The sequence below is a fragment of the Leucopleurus acutus genome (assembly GCF_964270905.1).
Source record: "Leucopleurus acutus genome assembly, chromosome: 3".
Lineage (NCBI taxonomy): Eukaryota > Metazoa > Chordata > Mammalia > Artiodactyla > Delphinidae > Leucopleurus > Leucopleurus acutus.
Window position 1 is genome coordinate 68,408,661 of NC_139145.1, and position 18,531 is coordinate 68,427,191.

Below are 18,531 nucleotides of genomic sequence, written 5' to 3' on the forward strand. Positions count from 1 at the left end.
CCATTAAGAAATACATCAAATATGACTGACTAAAAGGAAACAACACAAGTTTTTCAGTGTTTTTGAAAAAGAATATTGTTATACCTGTGTTTTATTATAAATAACCAGGTTGTCATATTTTATCTTCTTGCCAGCAAATGAAGGACATTGTTTCATAAAGCTTCTAAAATGTACATGAATATTTAATTAAATCATATTTCCTTGAGAAAATAAAATTCATTCGCATTTATAGCAGACAGTTGTGAGGAGCAGATAACTGTCATAAGACCAGGGTAGCCAGTACCGGTTGCTTGTGGAACAAACTCCTCAATTTTTAAAACTTTTTTTTAAAAAATAAACATACAATCATAAGTGTTCATTTCCTTTAAAAATTCTAAAGATGAAGAAAATTACTGTCTATATATTTAAGTCCTTGTATAAATTACAAAACTCAAGTTTATGTTACAGAGTCCCTTCCCCATAGGAAGCATAAAGCACTTTTGTGGTACCTTTCACCAGTAAATATTCGTATCACATTGAATTTGACAAACGAAAGAAAAGTCGATATTGCATCTTTAAGCCCCAAGAGAACATTCTTCTAAGCTGTCTCTCATGATGAATGAGCTTCAAAAGTCATTTGATTGCCACGATTTAACTCAATCTCAATCTCAATCTCAAAGATATATAAAAGTAATATACCTATTGACTTCAGTAGAAATCTGAAATATCAGTGAACCGCAGACTCTTCTTGTTTGAGGTCAACAAACACCCTTTGGAAGACAACCAAGAGTAGTTTAAGACCAGGACAACAAAATAAAATTATAACAATAATAATTATAATAATAAAAATAACAATAATAAAATAAAAATAACAACAACCAACAATGAGGTAAACTCCCCTTTAAAAAGGCAATATGTGTTGCCTGGACTGTCAGGAGAGAGTTCGATTGTACCTGACACCCAAATGTTTTTCCAACCACAGTTCAGCCAGTTGCACGGTTGAGGCAAAAGTACTTGCCTTGGATCCTAAGCACATCTTATACTGCTTAGGGTCCAAGTTAGGGTCACAATGAACTGGATGGAAAATATGCACCACTCCTACTTCTTGACTTCTGAAGGGCCTTAAGCCAGATTGAATAACTTTATTGTAGAGATCTACATCTTCCAGTCCCCAGCCTTGTATTGAGGTATCAAATCCACCTGCACCCAGTAGATCACTTTTATAAATACAGGTAATTCCATATCCATAGTCTCTCCAAAATCCAGTCTTCTTTGAGAAGACAAAGTCATTATCAGTGGGAGGACTTCCCCCATTGGTTACCTTTGGGTCATACTGGCTAAAGATGATGGGATAGTACACCTGTTGTCCCTGAATTGTATTGTCTCTACATCGTTGGAGAAAGTCTCCTCTGAAGATCAAGTCAACATCACAAAATAGCAGCAAAGTATCATTGTCAAACTGGGAAGATCCCATTTCAAGACCAAGACCTCTGGAAAACTCTCCCTTCATAGGGATCAGGGTCATTTCTGCTTTAGGGTACTTGTTTTGATATTCTTGTATCAGCTCAATATGCTTGCTGGAATCTTGGCCAGAATCCCTACTGAAAAGGATGATGACCAGCTTTACATTCTGCTTTGGGATAAGACAAGTGTTTTCAAAGTTCTCCATGAATCTCAAGAAAATGTCATACCTTCCAATGAGAGGGACAAGAACATGTATTTTCTTTTCATTGGGCCCTCCCATTTCTTTGGCACCTTGAAAAGAAGATAATATCTTTAAAGAATTAGATATAAAGGAGAATGACTGAGTGTCACTGTTAATACTCTCTACAAGACTGTCGACATCTAGCTCTTCAGTTTCTCTGAAGAAAGGCTTGCTGAACAACTGCTGAAGATAGGCGTGACGTCTTACTGGCACAGTCAGTTTCCTCCCCTTGTGTCTTTTGTATAAGAGGAGTAAATCCAAGATGTACTCCACCCCATGCAGGGGATCAACCCTGCGGTAGCCATACTGAATTTCCTTGAAGTCAATGAGCCGTCCTCTACTCTTGGCATTCTCATTGATCATCTCCATCACCTGTAGGACGGTGTCATCCAGCGCTGTTCTCAGGATGCTGCTGATGCTCTGTCGGGGAGGCTGGTTCTCAGATGCTGAGTAGAGGAGCTTCCCTGTCAGGAACTCCCATTCTATCACTTCATCTCTCTCCCGAGGCTGGAAGTGATTGAAAGAAGGCATCACTCCCAGCTGCTGGTCCTCTTTGCTCACTTCGCTGTTACTGAGCTTGCTCATCAGAGCGCTCTCCCGGTGGAGCTGGATGGTGCGGTAGCGAAGTTCAGAAATTTTGCGGCTAAGCATGTAATTATGAAGCCTGTATTGGTAGGCAGGCCTTTTGTTTGGATGAAGTGTTATGGCTGCATGGATTTTGCTGTTGTGAAGGTCTTGGATATAACCCTTCCGATTGTGTTCATAATTTTCATGGAACAGCTGCTGCATCTGAAAAGGAGAAGGAAATCAAGATGTTAGAATAAGTTTAAAATATCAAAGAAAACAAGAATCGACTACATCCATAACCCCATAATGAATCATTGTGAGGGTGAGACAGGTGGGTAGAGCATGGATTTTCCAAAACAGGGGCTCACTCTGAGGAGTAAACCAATGCCCTGTTCTTGGAATGGTAATATCAGCCCTAGAGGAGACCTATATTTTACTTAGCATCCTGATATACCATCTTTACAGAGTAAGTTCTTGGTAAGGTAATGTGGAACAGAAACTATATTGATCTACACTGCCTATTTAAAGGATCATACTCAAAATGCCTGACATCCTTATAAGCCAGAAAATCTCTCTGCTAATCTAGAAAAAGCTCAGGCAGGAACAAAAATGAGATCACACTTCAAACTGCCAGCTGTCTCCTCTGCCAGTCAATAAAGAAACCTCCATCACACCCATTCAAGATAAGTACCAATGGAGGAGGAGAGGCGGTGAAGGAAAAGGAGGGGGAGGAGAGCCAGCAGCAGCAGCAGCATGAGATATCTGCAAATACATTGATTAAAAGGAGGAAAGGAATATTGCAAACTTAAGAATACATATCCAAAACCATAGACAAAATAAAAAAATTAAGGACAATACACTCCTCCCTCCCCTCTCAAAAAGAACTCAAGGAATAGATAAATGAGCTAAGTAAGATAAATAAAACCACTGATACTCACATTATAAGAAGCATAAAAAGAGATTTGTGAAAAACATAGAAAGAAGGGATTTGAGAAAATATAGCAAAATAACAGAAGTTTAAAATATAGGTTAAAAGTATGGGCATATATGTCTATATGCATACACACATATAAATGTATATATTTGATATATATTTAAAAGTTTGTATCGAAGTTTGGATCTATATACATACAATAAATAAAGTTTTGTTAAAATTTGGGTATATAATACATCTGGATATATAGTAAAGGAATACAAATATATACATAAAATATGTCTGAGGGACATATTTCCCTTAAAATAAAGGAAGGTGTATATCTATGTGTAATTAGGCCAAGCGAAAAAAAAAAAGCAAAATAAACAAACAAAACCCAATTTGGCTGTAAAGTCAGAAAAGAATGAATCTTGCCACAACATTCTCTATGGCAAAATTCGATGATGAAAACAATAGAGCACAGCCCAGGAAGACCCCAAGGAAGCAAATTAATGGTTCATATTATACTCAGCCAATCTAGAGCTCAAGTTTTATTGTGAAAAATAAACAGCTCCTAACATGTACGAATGTGTGGCATATCTGTGGTGATAAATTCTCTGACACTCCTCCAATCTAGAGGTGGGGGCTATGTCCCTTTCTTTTGTTCCGACTTTAATGAACTATAGTAGAAGTGACACTCTGCCACTTTTCAGACTGGCAGCTGCCACTTGTCTTGTTGAACTCCCACTCTACAGAAGCCACTAAGTAAAAAGTCTGAGTTAGTTAGTTAGATTCCTTGTTGCTGGCCAGAACCTCCAGTAAAATGTGGTAGAGCAGATACGTTCTTGTTTCAGTCTCAACATCAGGAAAGAAGATGTCAACATGGCTCTTTAACACATTTAGGAAGTTCATTTCTATTTCTAGTTTGCTAAGATTTTTACCATGAGTGAATTTTGAAGCTGATCAAATATTTTTTTCTGCATCCATTGAGAAGATTATGGGATGCTTTTTTTTTTCTGTTAACATGGTGAATTGCATTGATTCATTTTCTAATATTAAACAACCTTTGTATTCCTTGAATAAACCCAACATGATCTTGATATTCATCTTCTTTATATATCGCTGGAATATATTTGCAAATATTTTGTTTAGGATTTACTGTGAGAATCCAATTCTCCCCAATTTGATACCCCCAAATTGATATATAGATTCAAGGCAATTCCAATACAAACCCCACCATTTTAAAAAAGAATATGTTGCTGCTGATATTAACAAGTTGATTCTAAAATTTATGTAGAAATGAAGTCAAGGATATTCGAGATAATCTTAAAAAAAGATACACTACAGATCAAAAGTTACAGAAATTTAGAAGTATGATATTGGTACAAGGATAAACAAATAGAAGAAAGGACCAAAATAGTCCATAAGGAACCCTACACATGACATATGATTTGTGACTTATGACAAATATGATAGTGGAGAGTGGAGGAAAGGCGGTCTTTTCAGTAATATATATTCATATGGAAAAATGTAAAAGCTGACCCCTACATCCCACAATAAAAAAATCCATCCCAGATGCACTGGTGATATAAAAATGAAAGGTTAAATTTTTTTTCCTAAAAGTTAACACTAGAAAATATCTGCTTGTGTTTTGGTTAGGTGAATTTTCTTAAATAGGACACAAGGTACTTATCATAAAAATAGATTGGTAAACTGGACTACATTAAAATTAAGAACTCTATTTCTCATAAATGCCATTAAGAGATTATAAAAGGTAAACTACAGAGTGGGAGAATATAGTTGTAATAGATCTTACCAAAAAGGACTAATACCCAGAATATATAATGAACTTGTAAAAATTAATAGGGAAGGACAAACCCAGTTTAAACATGGAAAAAGAATCTTGAATGGGCACTTCACAAAAGAGAATATGTAAAAGCCTGATAAACATACACAAAAACCTTCTCTAGTTCATTCATCATCAGGGTAATGCAATTTAAAGTCACAATGTGATTTTAATCTACGAAAGTGGTTAATGACTGATAATGTATTGTGAAAGTAGCAGATCTGTAACTCTCATATACAGCTGGTGAGAATGTAACTTGGTTCAACCACTGTGGAAACTTGTATTGACTAAAATGACCATATACGTTCCCTGTGACTCAGTAATTCTACTCTTAGCTGCACGCCCAATACACATACATACATACGTATATCTAAAAATACATACATGTATATATACATACATTTTCATAGCAACATTATTCATAATACCCCCCAAACCGAAAGCAACCCTAATGTACACCGAGAGTAGAATAGATAAATAAACATAATGGAAAACAATACGTCAATTAAAATAAATGAAATACTACTACTCACAACAACATGAACAAATCTCACAAATCACAAACAAGTGAAAGAAACCATACACAAAAGAATACATTTTGTATGATTCTATTCATATGAAATTCAGGTAAAGCTAACGTATGCTGTTAGCTGTAAGAAGAGTGAGCAAAAATCAAGAAAGTGGGCAGGGAGCTCTGGAGGGCTGGTAATATTCTATTTGTTGACCTAGGTTGTGGTTACACATATACATTTAATTTGTGAACATTCACTGAACTGTTACTTAAGATATGTTTGTTATACTACAATTAATAAATGACCTTTTAAAATATGCATATACATGCATGTGGAGTTAGGCAGGTTTTTCTGATATGTATGTATATAAATGTGTGTAGATATGTGAGGAGAGAGAGAGAATATGAATATCAGAGAAGTTTTCATAGAGAAGATGACCTAAAAGGTGTAAGACCAATACCATGGCAGGTTCTTTATCTCCAGTATTTCACCTGGCTCTTATTCTATACTCAGAGAGATTTTTCAAATCAACATCATCTGACCTTGAAGAATATAACCCTAGATATTTTGAGACGGATTTTGGACTTGATTCAAAACACAGTAGTTCAGTTACATCCAGTATTTTTTTTTCTAAATACACAAGCCAATTTTTATTTGAAACTTTGATGTTAAATTAAATCCATATAAGTGGGTTGTTATATCTCCAGTTTTGTATTATTTTTTTAAAAATTTTATTGGCGTATGGTTACTTTACAATGTTGTGTTAGCCTCCACTGCACAACAAAATGAATCAGCCATGTATTATTTTTTTTTACCTGAATTTGCTTCAATATTTTACTTTATGTAATTTTTCCATGGATTTTTTTTGGTATGCAACAAGATTAAAAAAAATCTAATGGCATATAGAATACTAATTATACCACCTCTAAAAAGTACTGGCTCTCTGAAACTATTCTTTCTTGAGGCCTGCTTTGTTTTACTAAGAAAAGGGAACATGCTAAATTAAATAGGAAACATTGCTCAGAGGCAGACTGTTAAATTGTAGATTTACCTAGCTCCTTTAGTGATACTGAAGTGATTAATATTGCACAACTTGATAAAGGTGACATTTGTTATAGAAGAAAAAATATCTTAGTATTAAAATGTTTAACTAACTTGCACCACTCACATCATTACAACCCAAGTTGCCTATATAGTGCTTATTTTTCTAGTGTATTCCTTTGCAGAAATATTACTAGCAGACAAAGTCAGGGAGGGGGGCAATCCTTAAAAATAGCACATTCACACATACTCTAGGTAGTGAGGTAATGATTAGAACATCGTGAATTTATGTCTTATTTTCCATTAAGAAGCATAGAGGATATCCGTATTTTCTCTCTGTATGTAGGGAGGACCAAACTATGCAGAATGGACAGAAGAATGAAATTAGCCAGATCTGAACTTGAGTAGTGGCTCCACCATTTCTTTTTTGAATTTTATTTAGTTTTTTAAACAGCAGGTTCTTATTAGTTATCTATTTTATACATATTAGTGTATATATGTCAATCCCAATCTCCCAATTCATCAGACCACCATAACTCCGCGCCGCCACTTTCCCCCCTTGGTGTCCATACGTTTGTTCTGTACATCTGTGTCTCAATTTCTACCCTGCAAACTGGTTCATCTGTACCAGTTTTCTAGGTTCCACATATATGCGTTAATATACGAAATTTGTTTTTCTCTTTCTGACTTACTTCCTTCTGTATGACAGTCTCTAGATCCATCCACATCTCTGCAAATGACCGAACTTCATTCCTTTTTATGCCTGAGTAATATTCCATTGTATATATGTACCATATCTTCTTCATCCATTCATCTGTCGATGAGCATTTAGGTTGCTTCCATGACCTGGCTATTGTAAATAGTGCAGCAATGAACATTGGGGTGCATGTGTCATTTTGAATTATGGTTTTCTCTGGGTATATGCCCAGGAGTGGGACTGCTGGGTCATATGGTAGTTCTATTTTTAGATTTTTGAGGAACCTCCATACTGTTCTCCATAGTGGCTGTATCAATTTACATTCCCACCAACAGTGCAAGAAGGTTTCCTTTTCTCCACACCCTCTCCAGCATTTGTTGTTTGTAGATCTTCTGATGATGCCCATTCTAACTGGTGCGAGGTGATAACTCATAGTTTTGATTTGCATTTCTCTAATGATTAGTGAGGTTAAGCATCCTTTCATGTGTTTGTCGGCAGTCTGTATATCTTCTTTGGAAAAATGTCTATTTAGGTCTCCTGCCTAGTTTTGGTTGGGTTTGTTTTTTTAATATTGAGCTGCATGAACTGTTTATATATTTTGGAGATTAATCCTTTGTCCATTGATTCGTTTGCAAATATTTTCTCCCATTCTGAGGGTTGTCTTTTCGTCTTGTTTGTAGCTTCCTTTGCTTTGCAAAAGCTTTTAAGTCTCATTAGGTCCCATGTGTTTATTTTTGTTTTTATTTCCATTACTCTAGGAGGTGGGTCAAAAAGGATCTTGCTGTGATTTATGTGATTTATTCTTACGTTTTATAGTGTCCGGGTTTACATTTAGGTCTCTAGTCCATTTTGAGTTTATTTTTGTGTATGGTGTTAAGGAGTGTTCTAATTTCATTCTTTTACATGTAGCTGTCCAGTTTTCCCAGCACCACTTATTGAAGAGGCTGTCTTTTCTCCATTGTATATCTTTGCCTCCTTTGTCATAGATCAGTTGACCATAGCTGCATGGGTTTAATCTCTGGGCTTACTATCCTGTTCCATTGATCTACATTTCTGTTTTTGTGCCAGTACCATATTGCCTTGACTACTGTACCTTTGTAGTATAGTCTGAAGTCAGGGAGCCTGATTCCTCCTGCTCCGTGTTTTCCCCTCAAGACTGCTTTGGCTATTTGGGGTCTTCTGTGTCTCCATACAAATCTTAAGTTTTTTTGTTTTAGCTCTGTAAATATGTCACTGGTAATTTGATAGGGATTGTGTTGCATATGTAGATTGCTTTGGGTAGTGTGGTCATTTTCATAGTATTGATTCTTCCAATCCAAGAATATGGTATATCTCTCCATCTGTTTGTGTCATCTTTGATTTCTTTCATCAGTGTCTTATAGTTTTCTGAGTACAGGTCTTTTACCTCCTTAGGTAGGTTTATTCCTAGGTATTTTATTCTTTTTGTTGCAATGGTGAATGGGATTGTTTCTTTATTTCTCTTTCTGATCTTTCCTTGTTAGTGTATAGGAATGCAAGAGATTTTTGTGAATTAATTTTGTATCCTGCAACTTTACCAAATTCATTGACTAGCTCTAGTAGTTTTCTAGTGGCATCTTTAGGATTCTCTATGTATAGTATCACGTCATCTGCAAACAGTGACAGTTTTAATTCTTCTTTTCCAATTTGTATTTCTTTTTCTTCTCTGATTGCTGGGGCTAGGACTTCCAAAACTATGTTGAATAATAGTGGCAAGAGTGGCCATCTTTGTCTTGTTCCTGATCTTAGAGGAAATGCTTTCAGTTTTTCACCATTGAGAATGATGTTTGCTGTGTGTTTGTTGTATATGGCCTTTATTACGTTAAGGTAAGTTCCCTCTATGCCCACTTTCTGGAGAGTTTTTATCACAAATGGGGGTTGAATTTTGTCAAAAGCTTGTTCTGCATCTATTGAGATGATCATATGGTTTTTCTTCTTCAATTTATTAATATGGTGTATCACATTGACAGATTTGTGTATATTGAAGAATCCTTGCATCCCTGGGATAAACCCCACTTGATCATGGGGTATGATCCTTTTAATGTGTTGTTGGATTCTGTTTGCTAGTATTTTGTTGAAGATTTTTGCATCTATGTTCATCAGTGATATTGGTCTGTAATTTTCTTTTATTGTAGTATCTCTGTCTGGTTTTGGTGTCAGGGTGATGGTGGTCTCATAGAATGAGTTTGGGAGTGTTCCTTCCTCTGCAATTTTTTGGAAGAGTTTGAGAAGGACGGGTGTTAGCTCTTCTCTAAATGTTTGATAGAATTCACCTATGAAGCCATCTGGTCCTGGACTTTTGTTTGTTGGAAGATTTTTAATCACAGTTTCAATTTCATAACTTGTGATTGGTCTGTTCATATTTTCTATTTCTTACTGGTTCAGTCTTGGAAGGTTATACCTTTCTAAGAATTTGTCCATTTCTTCCAGGTTGTCCATTGTATTGGCATAGAGTTGCCTGTAGTAGTCTCTTAGGATGCTTTATCTTTCTGCGGTGTCTGTTGTAACTTCTCCTTTTTCATCTCTAATTTTATTGATTTGAGTCCTCTCCCTCTTTTTCTTGATGAGTCTGGCTAAAGGTTTATGAATTTTGTTTATCTTCTCAAAGAACCAGCTTTTAGTTTTATTGATCTTTGCTATTGTTTTCTTTGTTTCTATTTCATTTATTTCTGCTCTGATCTTTATGATTTCTTTCCTTCTACTAACTGTGGGTTTTATTTGTTCTTCTTTCTCTAGTTCCTTTAGCTGTAAGGGTAGATTGTTTACTTGAGATGTTTGTTGTTTCTTGAGGTAGGCATGTATTGCTATAAACTTCCCTCTTAGAACTGCTTTTGCTTCATCCCATAGGTTTTGGATTGTCGTGTTTTTGTTGTAAATTGTCTCTAGGTATTTTTTGATATCCTCTTTGATTTCTTCAGTGATCTCTTGGTTATTTAGTAATGTATTATTTAGTCTCCATGTTTTTGTGTTTTTTACGTTTTTTTCCCTGTAATTGGTTTCTAATCTCATAGCATTGTGGTCAGAAAAGATGCTTGATATGATTTCAATTTTCTTAAATTTACCGAGGCTTGATTTGTGACCCAAAATGTGATCTATCCTGGAGAATGTTCCGTGTGCACTTGAGAAGAAAGTGTAATCTGCTGTTTTTGGATTGAACATCCTATAAATATCAATTAAATCTATCTGTTCTATTGTGTCATTTAAAGCTTGTGTTTCCTTATTCATCTTCTGTGTGGATGATCTGTCCATTGGTGTAAGTGAGGTATTAAAGTCCCCCACTATTATTGTGTTACTGTCGATTTCCTCTTTTACAGTTGTTAGCAATTGCCTTATGTATTGAGGTGCTCCTATGTTGGGTGCATATATATTTATAACTGTTATATCTTCTTCTTGGTTTGATCCCTTAATCATTATGTAGTGTCCTTGGCTCCACCATTTCTAAGCCATTTCCTAGCCAATCTGTGTAAATCTCAGTCTCCTAATCTATAAAAGGGAAAATGCCAACCACCTCAATGTATATTAAAATGTTGCTCAATAGGACTATATATATATATATATGTATATACACATATATACATATATATATATATATTTATACACATACAGTGCTTAACATCATGTCTGGTATATAGAAAACAGTCAAAAAAAGGATTTGCCAGCCTCCTCCTGAGATTGCTCTTTTTAGCTTGGAGTTTTCAGAGGATGAGAGCAGCACCCTCTAGGCTTGCTTCATCTTTGCTCACTTCTGGAAATGCTTGGGAACAGTTATAATTTGGCCACATACACTCACTGCTTCAATGTATCTAACATGCCATTAGGTACCTTCTCCTAACAAAAGTCCTCAATATTTTACTACCAGAAAGATAAATTATTGTGGGGGTTTGAGGAAACCAAGGTTCAAGAGTGTTAAGTGATTTAACCAAGGGTCGACTGAGAGTAATGAGGTTATGACTAAAACTAGAATAAGCAGTCAGTTTTGCTACTTATCACACTAAATTTTTAATGTAGCAAAAGTGCTTTAAGAAAAAGTGTAAAATACACATTTTAAATTATATTAGCTTGTTTGAAATAATTCAGGGCTTCATTTCCTTTACAGAATTTTCAATTGATTTCATGGTACCTCCAGAGCCTTACACTGAAAGGAAAAATCATTTCACACTAACAAAATTACAATGGCAAGTGACATCAATATGTCCTGACTGACCCCAGTGTTTTAAGTGTACCACCCAAAATCTCACCCTCTGAGAAGGAAATTATCTGAGAAGTTATAGAAAAATTATTATAAAAATCAGAGACTGGAAGAATAAATGCCAAGATACAGCTGTATATTATTATTAATCTACTACATTAAATTTCCATTTCTTTTAGATTTATTAATGATAACATAGCATATGGGAAAACTGGACAGCTACATGTAAAAGAATGAAATTAGAACACTCCCTAACACCATACACAAAAATAAACTCAAAATGGGTTAAAGACCTAAATGTAAGGCCAGGCACTATAAAACTCTTAGAGGAAAACATAGGCAGAACACTCTATGATATAAATCACAGCAAGACCCTTTTTGACCCATGTCCCAGAGAAATGGAAATAAAAACAAAAATAAATGGGACCTAGTGAAACTTAAAAGCTTTTGCACAGCAAAGGAAACCAAAAACAACATGAAAAGAAAACCCTCAGAATGGAAGAAGATATTTGCAAATGAAGCAACTGACAAAGGATTAATTTCCAAAATACACAAGCAGCTCATGCATCCATGTCAAAAAGACAAACAACCCAATCCAAAAATGGGCAGAAGACCTAAATAGTCATTTCTCCAAAGAAGATATATAGATTGCCAACAAACACATGAAAGGATGTTCAACATCACTAATCAACTGAGAAATGCAAATCAAAACTACAATGAGGTATCACCTCACACCAGTCAGAATGGCCATCATTAAAAAATCTACAAACAATAAATGCTGGAGAGGGTGTGGAGAAAAGGGAACCATCTTGCACTGTTGGTGGGAATGTAAATTGATACAGCCACTATGGAGAACAGTATGGAGATTCCTTAAAAATCTAAAAATAGAACTATCATATGACCCAGCAATCTCACTAGTGGACATATACCCTGAGAAAACCATAATTCAAAAAGAGTCATGTACCACAATGTTCATTGCAGCTCTATTTACAATAGCCAGGACATGGAAGCAACCTAAGTGTCCATTGACAGATGAATAGATAAAGAAGATGTGGCACATATATACAATGGAATATTACTCAGCCATAAAAAGAAATGAAATTGCATTTTTTGTAGTGAAGTGGACGGACCTACTGACTCTCCTACAGTGTGAAGTTAGTAAGAAAGAGGAAAACAAATACTGTATGCTAACACATATATATGGAATCTTAAAAAAAAAAAAAAAAGGTTCTGAAGAACCTAGGGGCAGGACAGGAATAAAGACACAGATGTAGAGAATGGACTTAAGGACACGGGGAGGGGGAGGGGTAAGCTGGGACGAAGTGAGAGAGTGGCATGGACATATATACACTACCAAATGTAAAATAGATAGCTAGTGGGAAGCAGCCGCATAGCACAGGGAGATCGGCTTGGTGCTTTGTGACCACCTAGAGGGGTGGGATAGGGAGGGTGGGAGGGAGACACAAGAGGGAAGAGATATGGGGATATATGTATATGTATAGCTGATTCACTTTGTTATACAGCAGAAACTAACACACCATTGTAAAACAATTATACTCCAATAAAGGTGTTAAAAAAATAATGATAACATAGCATAGATAATTTCCTGAATGATCATAGCTATGTAAATAAAGGAGTTCATTTCAACAATTAAAATGCTGAAAGAAATACTAAGAAGTTGACAGCAAACAGGGACAAAGTAACTTCTGGAGCATTGCAAAGCTGGTAAAAGTAGCAAAAGGTCAAGCTCTGTCAGTGGCAAAAGAGCTCTGTCAGTGGCAAAAGGGTTCAAGGACAGTTGACCTAAGAACTAACCAAAAAAAATATACTGCCTGACAGTGCAGGCCATAAAACTTATTCTATATATACAGCTGTGGGTGCAGAAACTGAGGTGACCTGTGCTGGCAGAACAAGCCCCTCCTGGAAGTATTTTGCTTCAGAGAAGTAGAAGAAAAGTAGAAGAGACAGAGGTACAGAAAGTAAAGAATTAAACAGTTAAACCATGTCTTCATGAAGCAGCTTTAACCTGAGGCAGCAGAGAACCCAATGCCTTTTCTTTGGGGAAGTCAGAAAGCTTAGAATGGTAACAAACATCTCTGCCAAAATATATCTATGGTGAGGGCTTGTCCAGGGAAGAGTGTTGATAATTTTTCCAGAGATAAGTATGTTTTCTAAAAAAGGGATATAGTACAGCACTAACACAAAGTTTCTGTAAGAAAAAAAGACTAGATGAAAATCAGCCCCACACCCCCCCAGAAAAGAAGCCATGAAACAGGAAAACATTAAACGACTGTTCTAAAAAACATAAGAAGCATTTTCCTCTCTCTTGGGAAACAACAAAGTAGAAACATAAGATCTCAGGAATGTGATGGTACAGATGAAATGGGAGTTCACAAAACTAAGAAATAAAGAATACAAAATAAACTATCATAGACGTGAAAACAAAATCATAAGGAAAATAAAGAATAAACAGTGGAAGGCTCAGTTAGGATGGAAGAGATAGAAACTAAGAAAGCTAAAATAAAGAGTTATGATGGTTTAGAGAGAAACAATTCAGGACTCAGAAAAGTTGTTACTTGTTTTTACTACTATTATTATTAGTGTAAGTATTGAATAAATGAGTAAATGAGAATGGCCTTGATTAAGTTTTCCCTAGAAAATAATTCAAATAGGCTCAGTACAGCCATCATTTAACTTCAGATCATCATCTAAAAACTAAAAGATTGAATTGTCTTCATAAGGTCTCTGCTGAAATGAAGGGGAAATAAGAGACCATGTAATTATTGGAAAGCTTTGTGTTCTTTATTAAGAAAATAATTACATTAATTTTTCTTTATGAAGAGAAAATGTCCTTAATTTATTTATATAAAGAAGCTATTTCAATTTATTGCAATGCCTTTTGTTCCTATTATGTCACTTCGTTTTTCGTAAAAAGGATTTTCTATTCAATAACTTAGAAAATTCCCTTTGAGTCTCTTCCTATATATAAGATTAGGAAGGACTTGGGAAAAGAAGGTATTCTTGTTCGAGGAAGTACAAACTCTATAAATTAGAATAATTTATGAAGGTGAACAAGGAAATAATAAATCATTAAAGAGGTGTAAAAGATAATGGTGACTACGTACCTAAGGGTTGTGTAATTTGCCTTGCAAATATTTAAACTCATTTTACTATGATTTAGTTATACAGTTCTACATAACTAAATGGAGAGTCTTGCTGCCCTTTAATGCAAACGCCTAATGATCTGTCTTTTATAAGACCAGTAAATATAAACATTCTGAGCAAAATAGTAAACTTTTAAATTAACACTATTATTTCCCTTCAATTATTACCTTCAAATATTAACAGTGAAGTTCTTAAACTATGTCCTACTTCTCTGGTAATAATGACACAATGAAAACAGTACCTAATTCTAAATATTAAGGAGAAGAAAGGTTTGGGAAAATTAAATATTCATATATCATTCTATAATTATAAACAGAACGAGAAAATGTTAAAGGGTATATAGTTTGAGTAAGTTTTGAAATTTGAAAGCAAAGATCTAGTTTAAGTATAAGATATACCCTTCTTCATGTTTGTCACATAAAATTAACAGCATTACATATTTTGCTACTAAGATTTATAAAAATAATAGCACCTTGGAAATAGCCACATGTAATCTACAAACTCTACTTTAAAAATTCATTGTACACAAGTAATAAAATTGCATGAAATTACACGTGTGTATGCACACAAAAATAAACATAAGAAAAACTGGGGAAATTTAAATAAGATCAGTGGGATATATTAATGTCAATATACTGGTTGGGAAACTTCACTACAGTTTTGCAAGATTTTGCCATTGGGGGAAACTGCTTCACGGATCCATGGGATTTCTTTGCATAATTTTTTAACAGCTGTATGTGAATCAATAATTATCTCAAAATAAAAGGTTTAATTAAGAAATTATATACAAAAATTGTCTCTTTTTTTTTTTAAGAAATCATCCCCAAAGCCTACTTAAAAGAAGGTGTTAAAACTTTTAGTCCAAAGGCTACAGATGTGATTTTGCCTTTCTTTAACTGGTAAACTCAGTGTTTTGAATGAATCTGAAAAATGTTAAGTGAGCAGTGCATTTTCCAGTTATTTTCAGTCCCATAAGGTTTCTTTATGTTTGTTTCATGAATTTAAGTTGCCTGAGGGCATTTGTGTTCTTGGATATCCCTTAAAAAAAAAAATTGTGAAATGTCTTTTCCTTTTGAAATCCTGTCACATGCCACAACATAGATGAACCTTGAGGACATTATACTAAGTGAAATAAGCGAGTCACAAAAAGACAAATACTGTATGATTCCACTTATATGAGATATCTAAAGTAGTCAAACTCATAGAAACAGAAAATAGAATGGTAGTTTCCAGAGGCTGGGGGAGGGGGAAATGAATTGTTTAGTGGGTATAGAGTTTCAGTTTTGCAAGATGAAAAAGTTCTAGAGATTTGTTGCACAACAATGTGAATATAGTTGACATCACTGAACTGTACCCTTAGAAATGATTAAGATGGTTAAAAAAAATCTTTCTTTCCCTTTTATTCCACATGAACCTCACCCTTCCTAAAGGGGAACAAATCACAGTAGGGCCAATTAGTATACTTTGTTATAAATGGCTTACTCCAGATTAGTTTCATTCATGGGCATGAGCAAAAAAATCATTCTCTTTGGCTACAGGCTCACATTTTGCACATTATAATTCCTCAGAAAGAAAAGCAAGTCAAGGGCAGACAACGGCAGAGAAGCAATAAAAGAAAGACCGCGCGCTGTTGAGGGCACTGAACACAGCATTGAGCTGCGCCTAAGGACAGATCACCCTCAGACTTCCTAGTTTCCTAGGACAGTAGTTTCTTCTCTCATTCAAGTAGTTTAGTTGTGATTTTGTCACTTGCAACCAAAGGAATCCTGCCCAAAACAATCTGGTAAATGGATACGTTTTAATTTCAGCTCTGTATGATTTGCCTCTATTTAATTAGCTAGTTTAATCTTGGTTGAGATCCAAACTACAATCTCATATGGGCAATCTGTACCATTAAAACTGGTATTTTTCTTCCTGTTACATTTAATTTTGTTAGCTATTGTAGTTTAAAAAAAAAAAAAAACAACCTGTCAGACAACACAGAAAATAGCTTCCAGACACTGTTACATGTGATGAAGTTTTCTCAGCAGTATATATGCTCTACAGTTTAAAAATACTTTCAAAGGAGACCACAGTGTTCCCTGCCACCATCCAGAGGTTGTCAATGGAATATCGTGGTACAAAATAGACCACTTTGTCATTGATTACTGTACCAGTTTGGTAGCAAGTGATTGTTCTTTGGTTTTGGGAGATGGCAGGGAAATCCCATATAAGAACTATTGACAGGCAGGAAGGGAATATGCCAAGTGGAGTCTGTCACTTCAGATCAAAGCTACAAGAAAAATATCACAAAAGATTTATAGATACAGGTGAAATTCCTGATGCATGGAACAAAAATCACAAAACAGGATGTGCTTGATGACTTGAAAAAAAATTAATACTCAATGACCACAAAAGAGCCCCAGTATCTGAACAAAGGAGGCGCATGACCGGAACAATCCTAAAACACCGCCCACTCAAAATGAAAACCTGCCTTATATGGACTTTTTCAAATAAAACATCTAAAACTAAATCAATGAATAAATAGCAAGAGTTGAAGGTTTCCTGAAAAAGAACTTCATTTTTCTTTGCCTCAATTCCTTCTCAAAAACAGATAACTAAAATATATGACTACATGATAAAATCAAATAAAATCCATTTAAAATTAAAAAATAAAATAAAAATACTTTCAGACAACATAGAAAATCATCATGTGATATAGATTTCCCAGCAGAGTATATTCTGGACACATGCTATCTTAGGCAAACATCAAAGAGATTTAAAATCAGAAAAAAAATCACTAAGATTTTTCATCAGATTTCAGTTTATAATGATATTATGGCATATAATCAATTGTTACTTTAAATAAACCCATACACCTTTATTTTATTTAAAGGTATTTTTGATGTGGACCATTTTGAAAGTCTTTATTGAATTTGTCACAATATTGCTTCTGTTTTATGTTTTGGTTTTTTGTCTGAGAGGCACGTGGGATCTTAGTTCCCTGACCAGGGATTGAACCTGCACTCACCGCATTGGAAGGCGAAGTCTTAACCACTGGACCACCAGTCAAGTCCCCCATATACCTTAATTAAAATTACCCTGTTAGAAATAAAGTAATTGATTAAAAAAATAGAAAACTAATGATAATTGACTTGATTGCATATCAGTTTGCCAGATTTAGCCTGACATACCTACATTCAGGCAGTGATCACGTAGATGCTTCCTGATATATAGTTAAGATAACGGCAGATGATTGTTGAAACCTATACGATTCACTTCCCCTGTACATATTTTAAAATCTTTGGTAAATAGTCAAGAAAATTTTTTGCATTCAATATTTCATTAAAACCTTTTATTCTACTCACAATTTATTACAGCAAATAGGCAAAGAAGAATTTGAAGAAATTTTCAAGTTGCCACTTTGTAAACCTGCATACATCCTTTTTTCATGTAATATCAATATAATTTAACAATGCCCTTCACTGGTGATTTAATTATCCATAACTTATATTAGACAATGGGAAAGAGAGAGGTTATCACATCCAAACTAGGTTTTCAAGACCTTTCAAAAACAAAATGTAAAGGTAGTAGTTGCCATACAATTTTGAAAGACACTGACACAATTAATGAATGTATCTTTTCCATTGGAGGAAATGTATAGACTATACGATAGAATTGATCATGCATAAAATTACACCTCGCTTTCCAAATAAAAAAAGAAAATAATCTGCTTTCTAGTTCATGGGTTTTATTCCAGTTAGGAAAGCTTTCAAAGCCCAAGATGATTCCCCTTTAACTATAAAGGTGCTAAAGCTACAGTTAAAGATTTTCTCTGTTGCTGTTGCTGCTGATTTGTTATTTCCATTATCCCCAAATTCAAGCAACCAATCATTTAACCTCACGAAAGACTGATCATA

The 18,531-nt window shown here is 34.9% G+C and overlaps 1 protein-coding gene across 1 annotated transcript in view; it reads right to left on the reverse strand.

Moving 5' to 3' along the window:
* Positions 1–799: 799 nt before the first annotated feature.
* The window catches only part of CHSY3 (chondroitin sulfate synthase 3), a gene marked incomplete at its 5' end in the record, with an annotated part of 299,837 nt that continues 282,105 nt past the window's right edge, over positions 800–18,531 (reverse strand). The window contains one exon of the mRNA XM_082836296.1: positions 800–2,473. Coding sequence (XP_082692422.1) covers positions 911–2,473 — 1,563 coding nt within the window. The 3' untranslated portion in view covers positions 800–910. The remainder of the gene's footprint in view (positions 2,474–18,531) is intronic.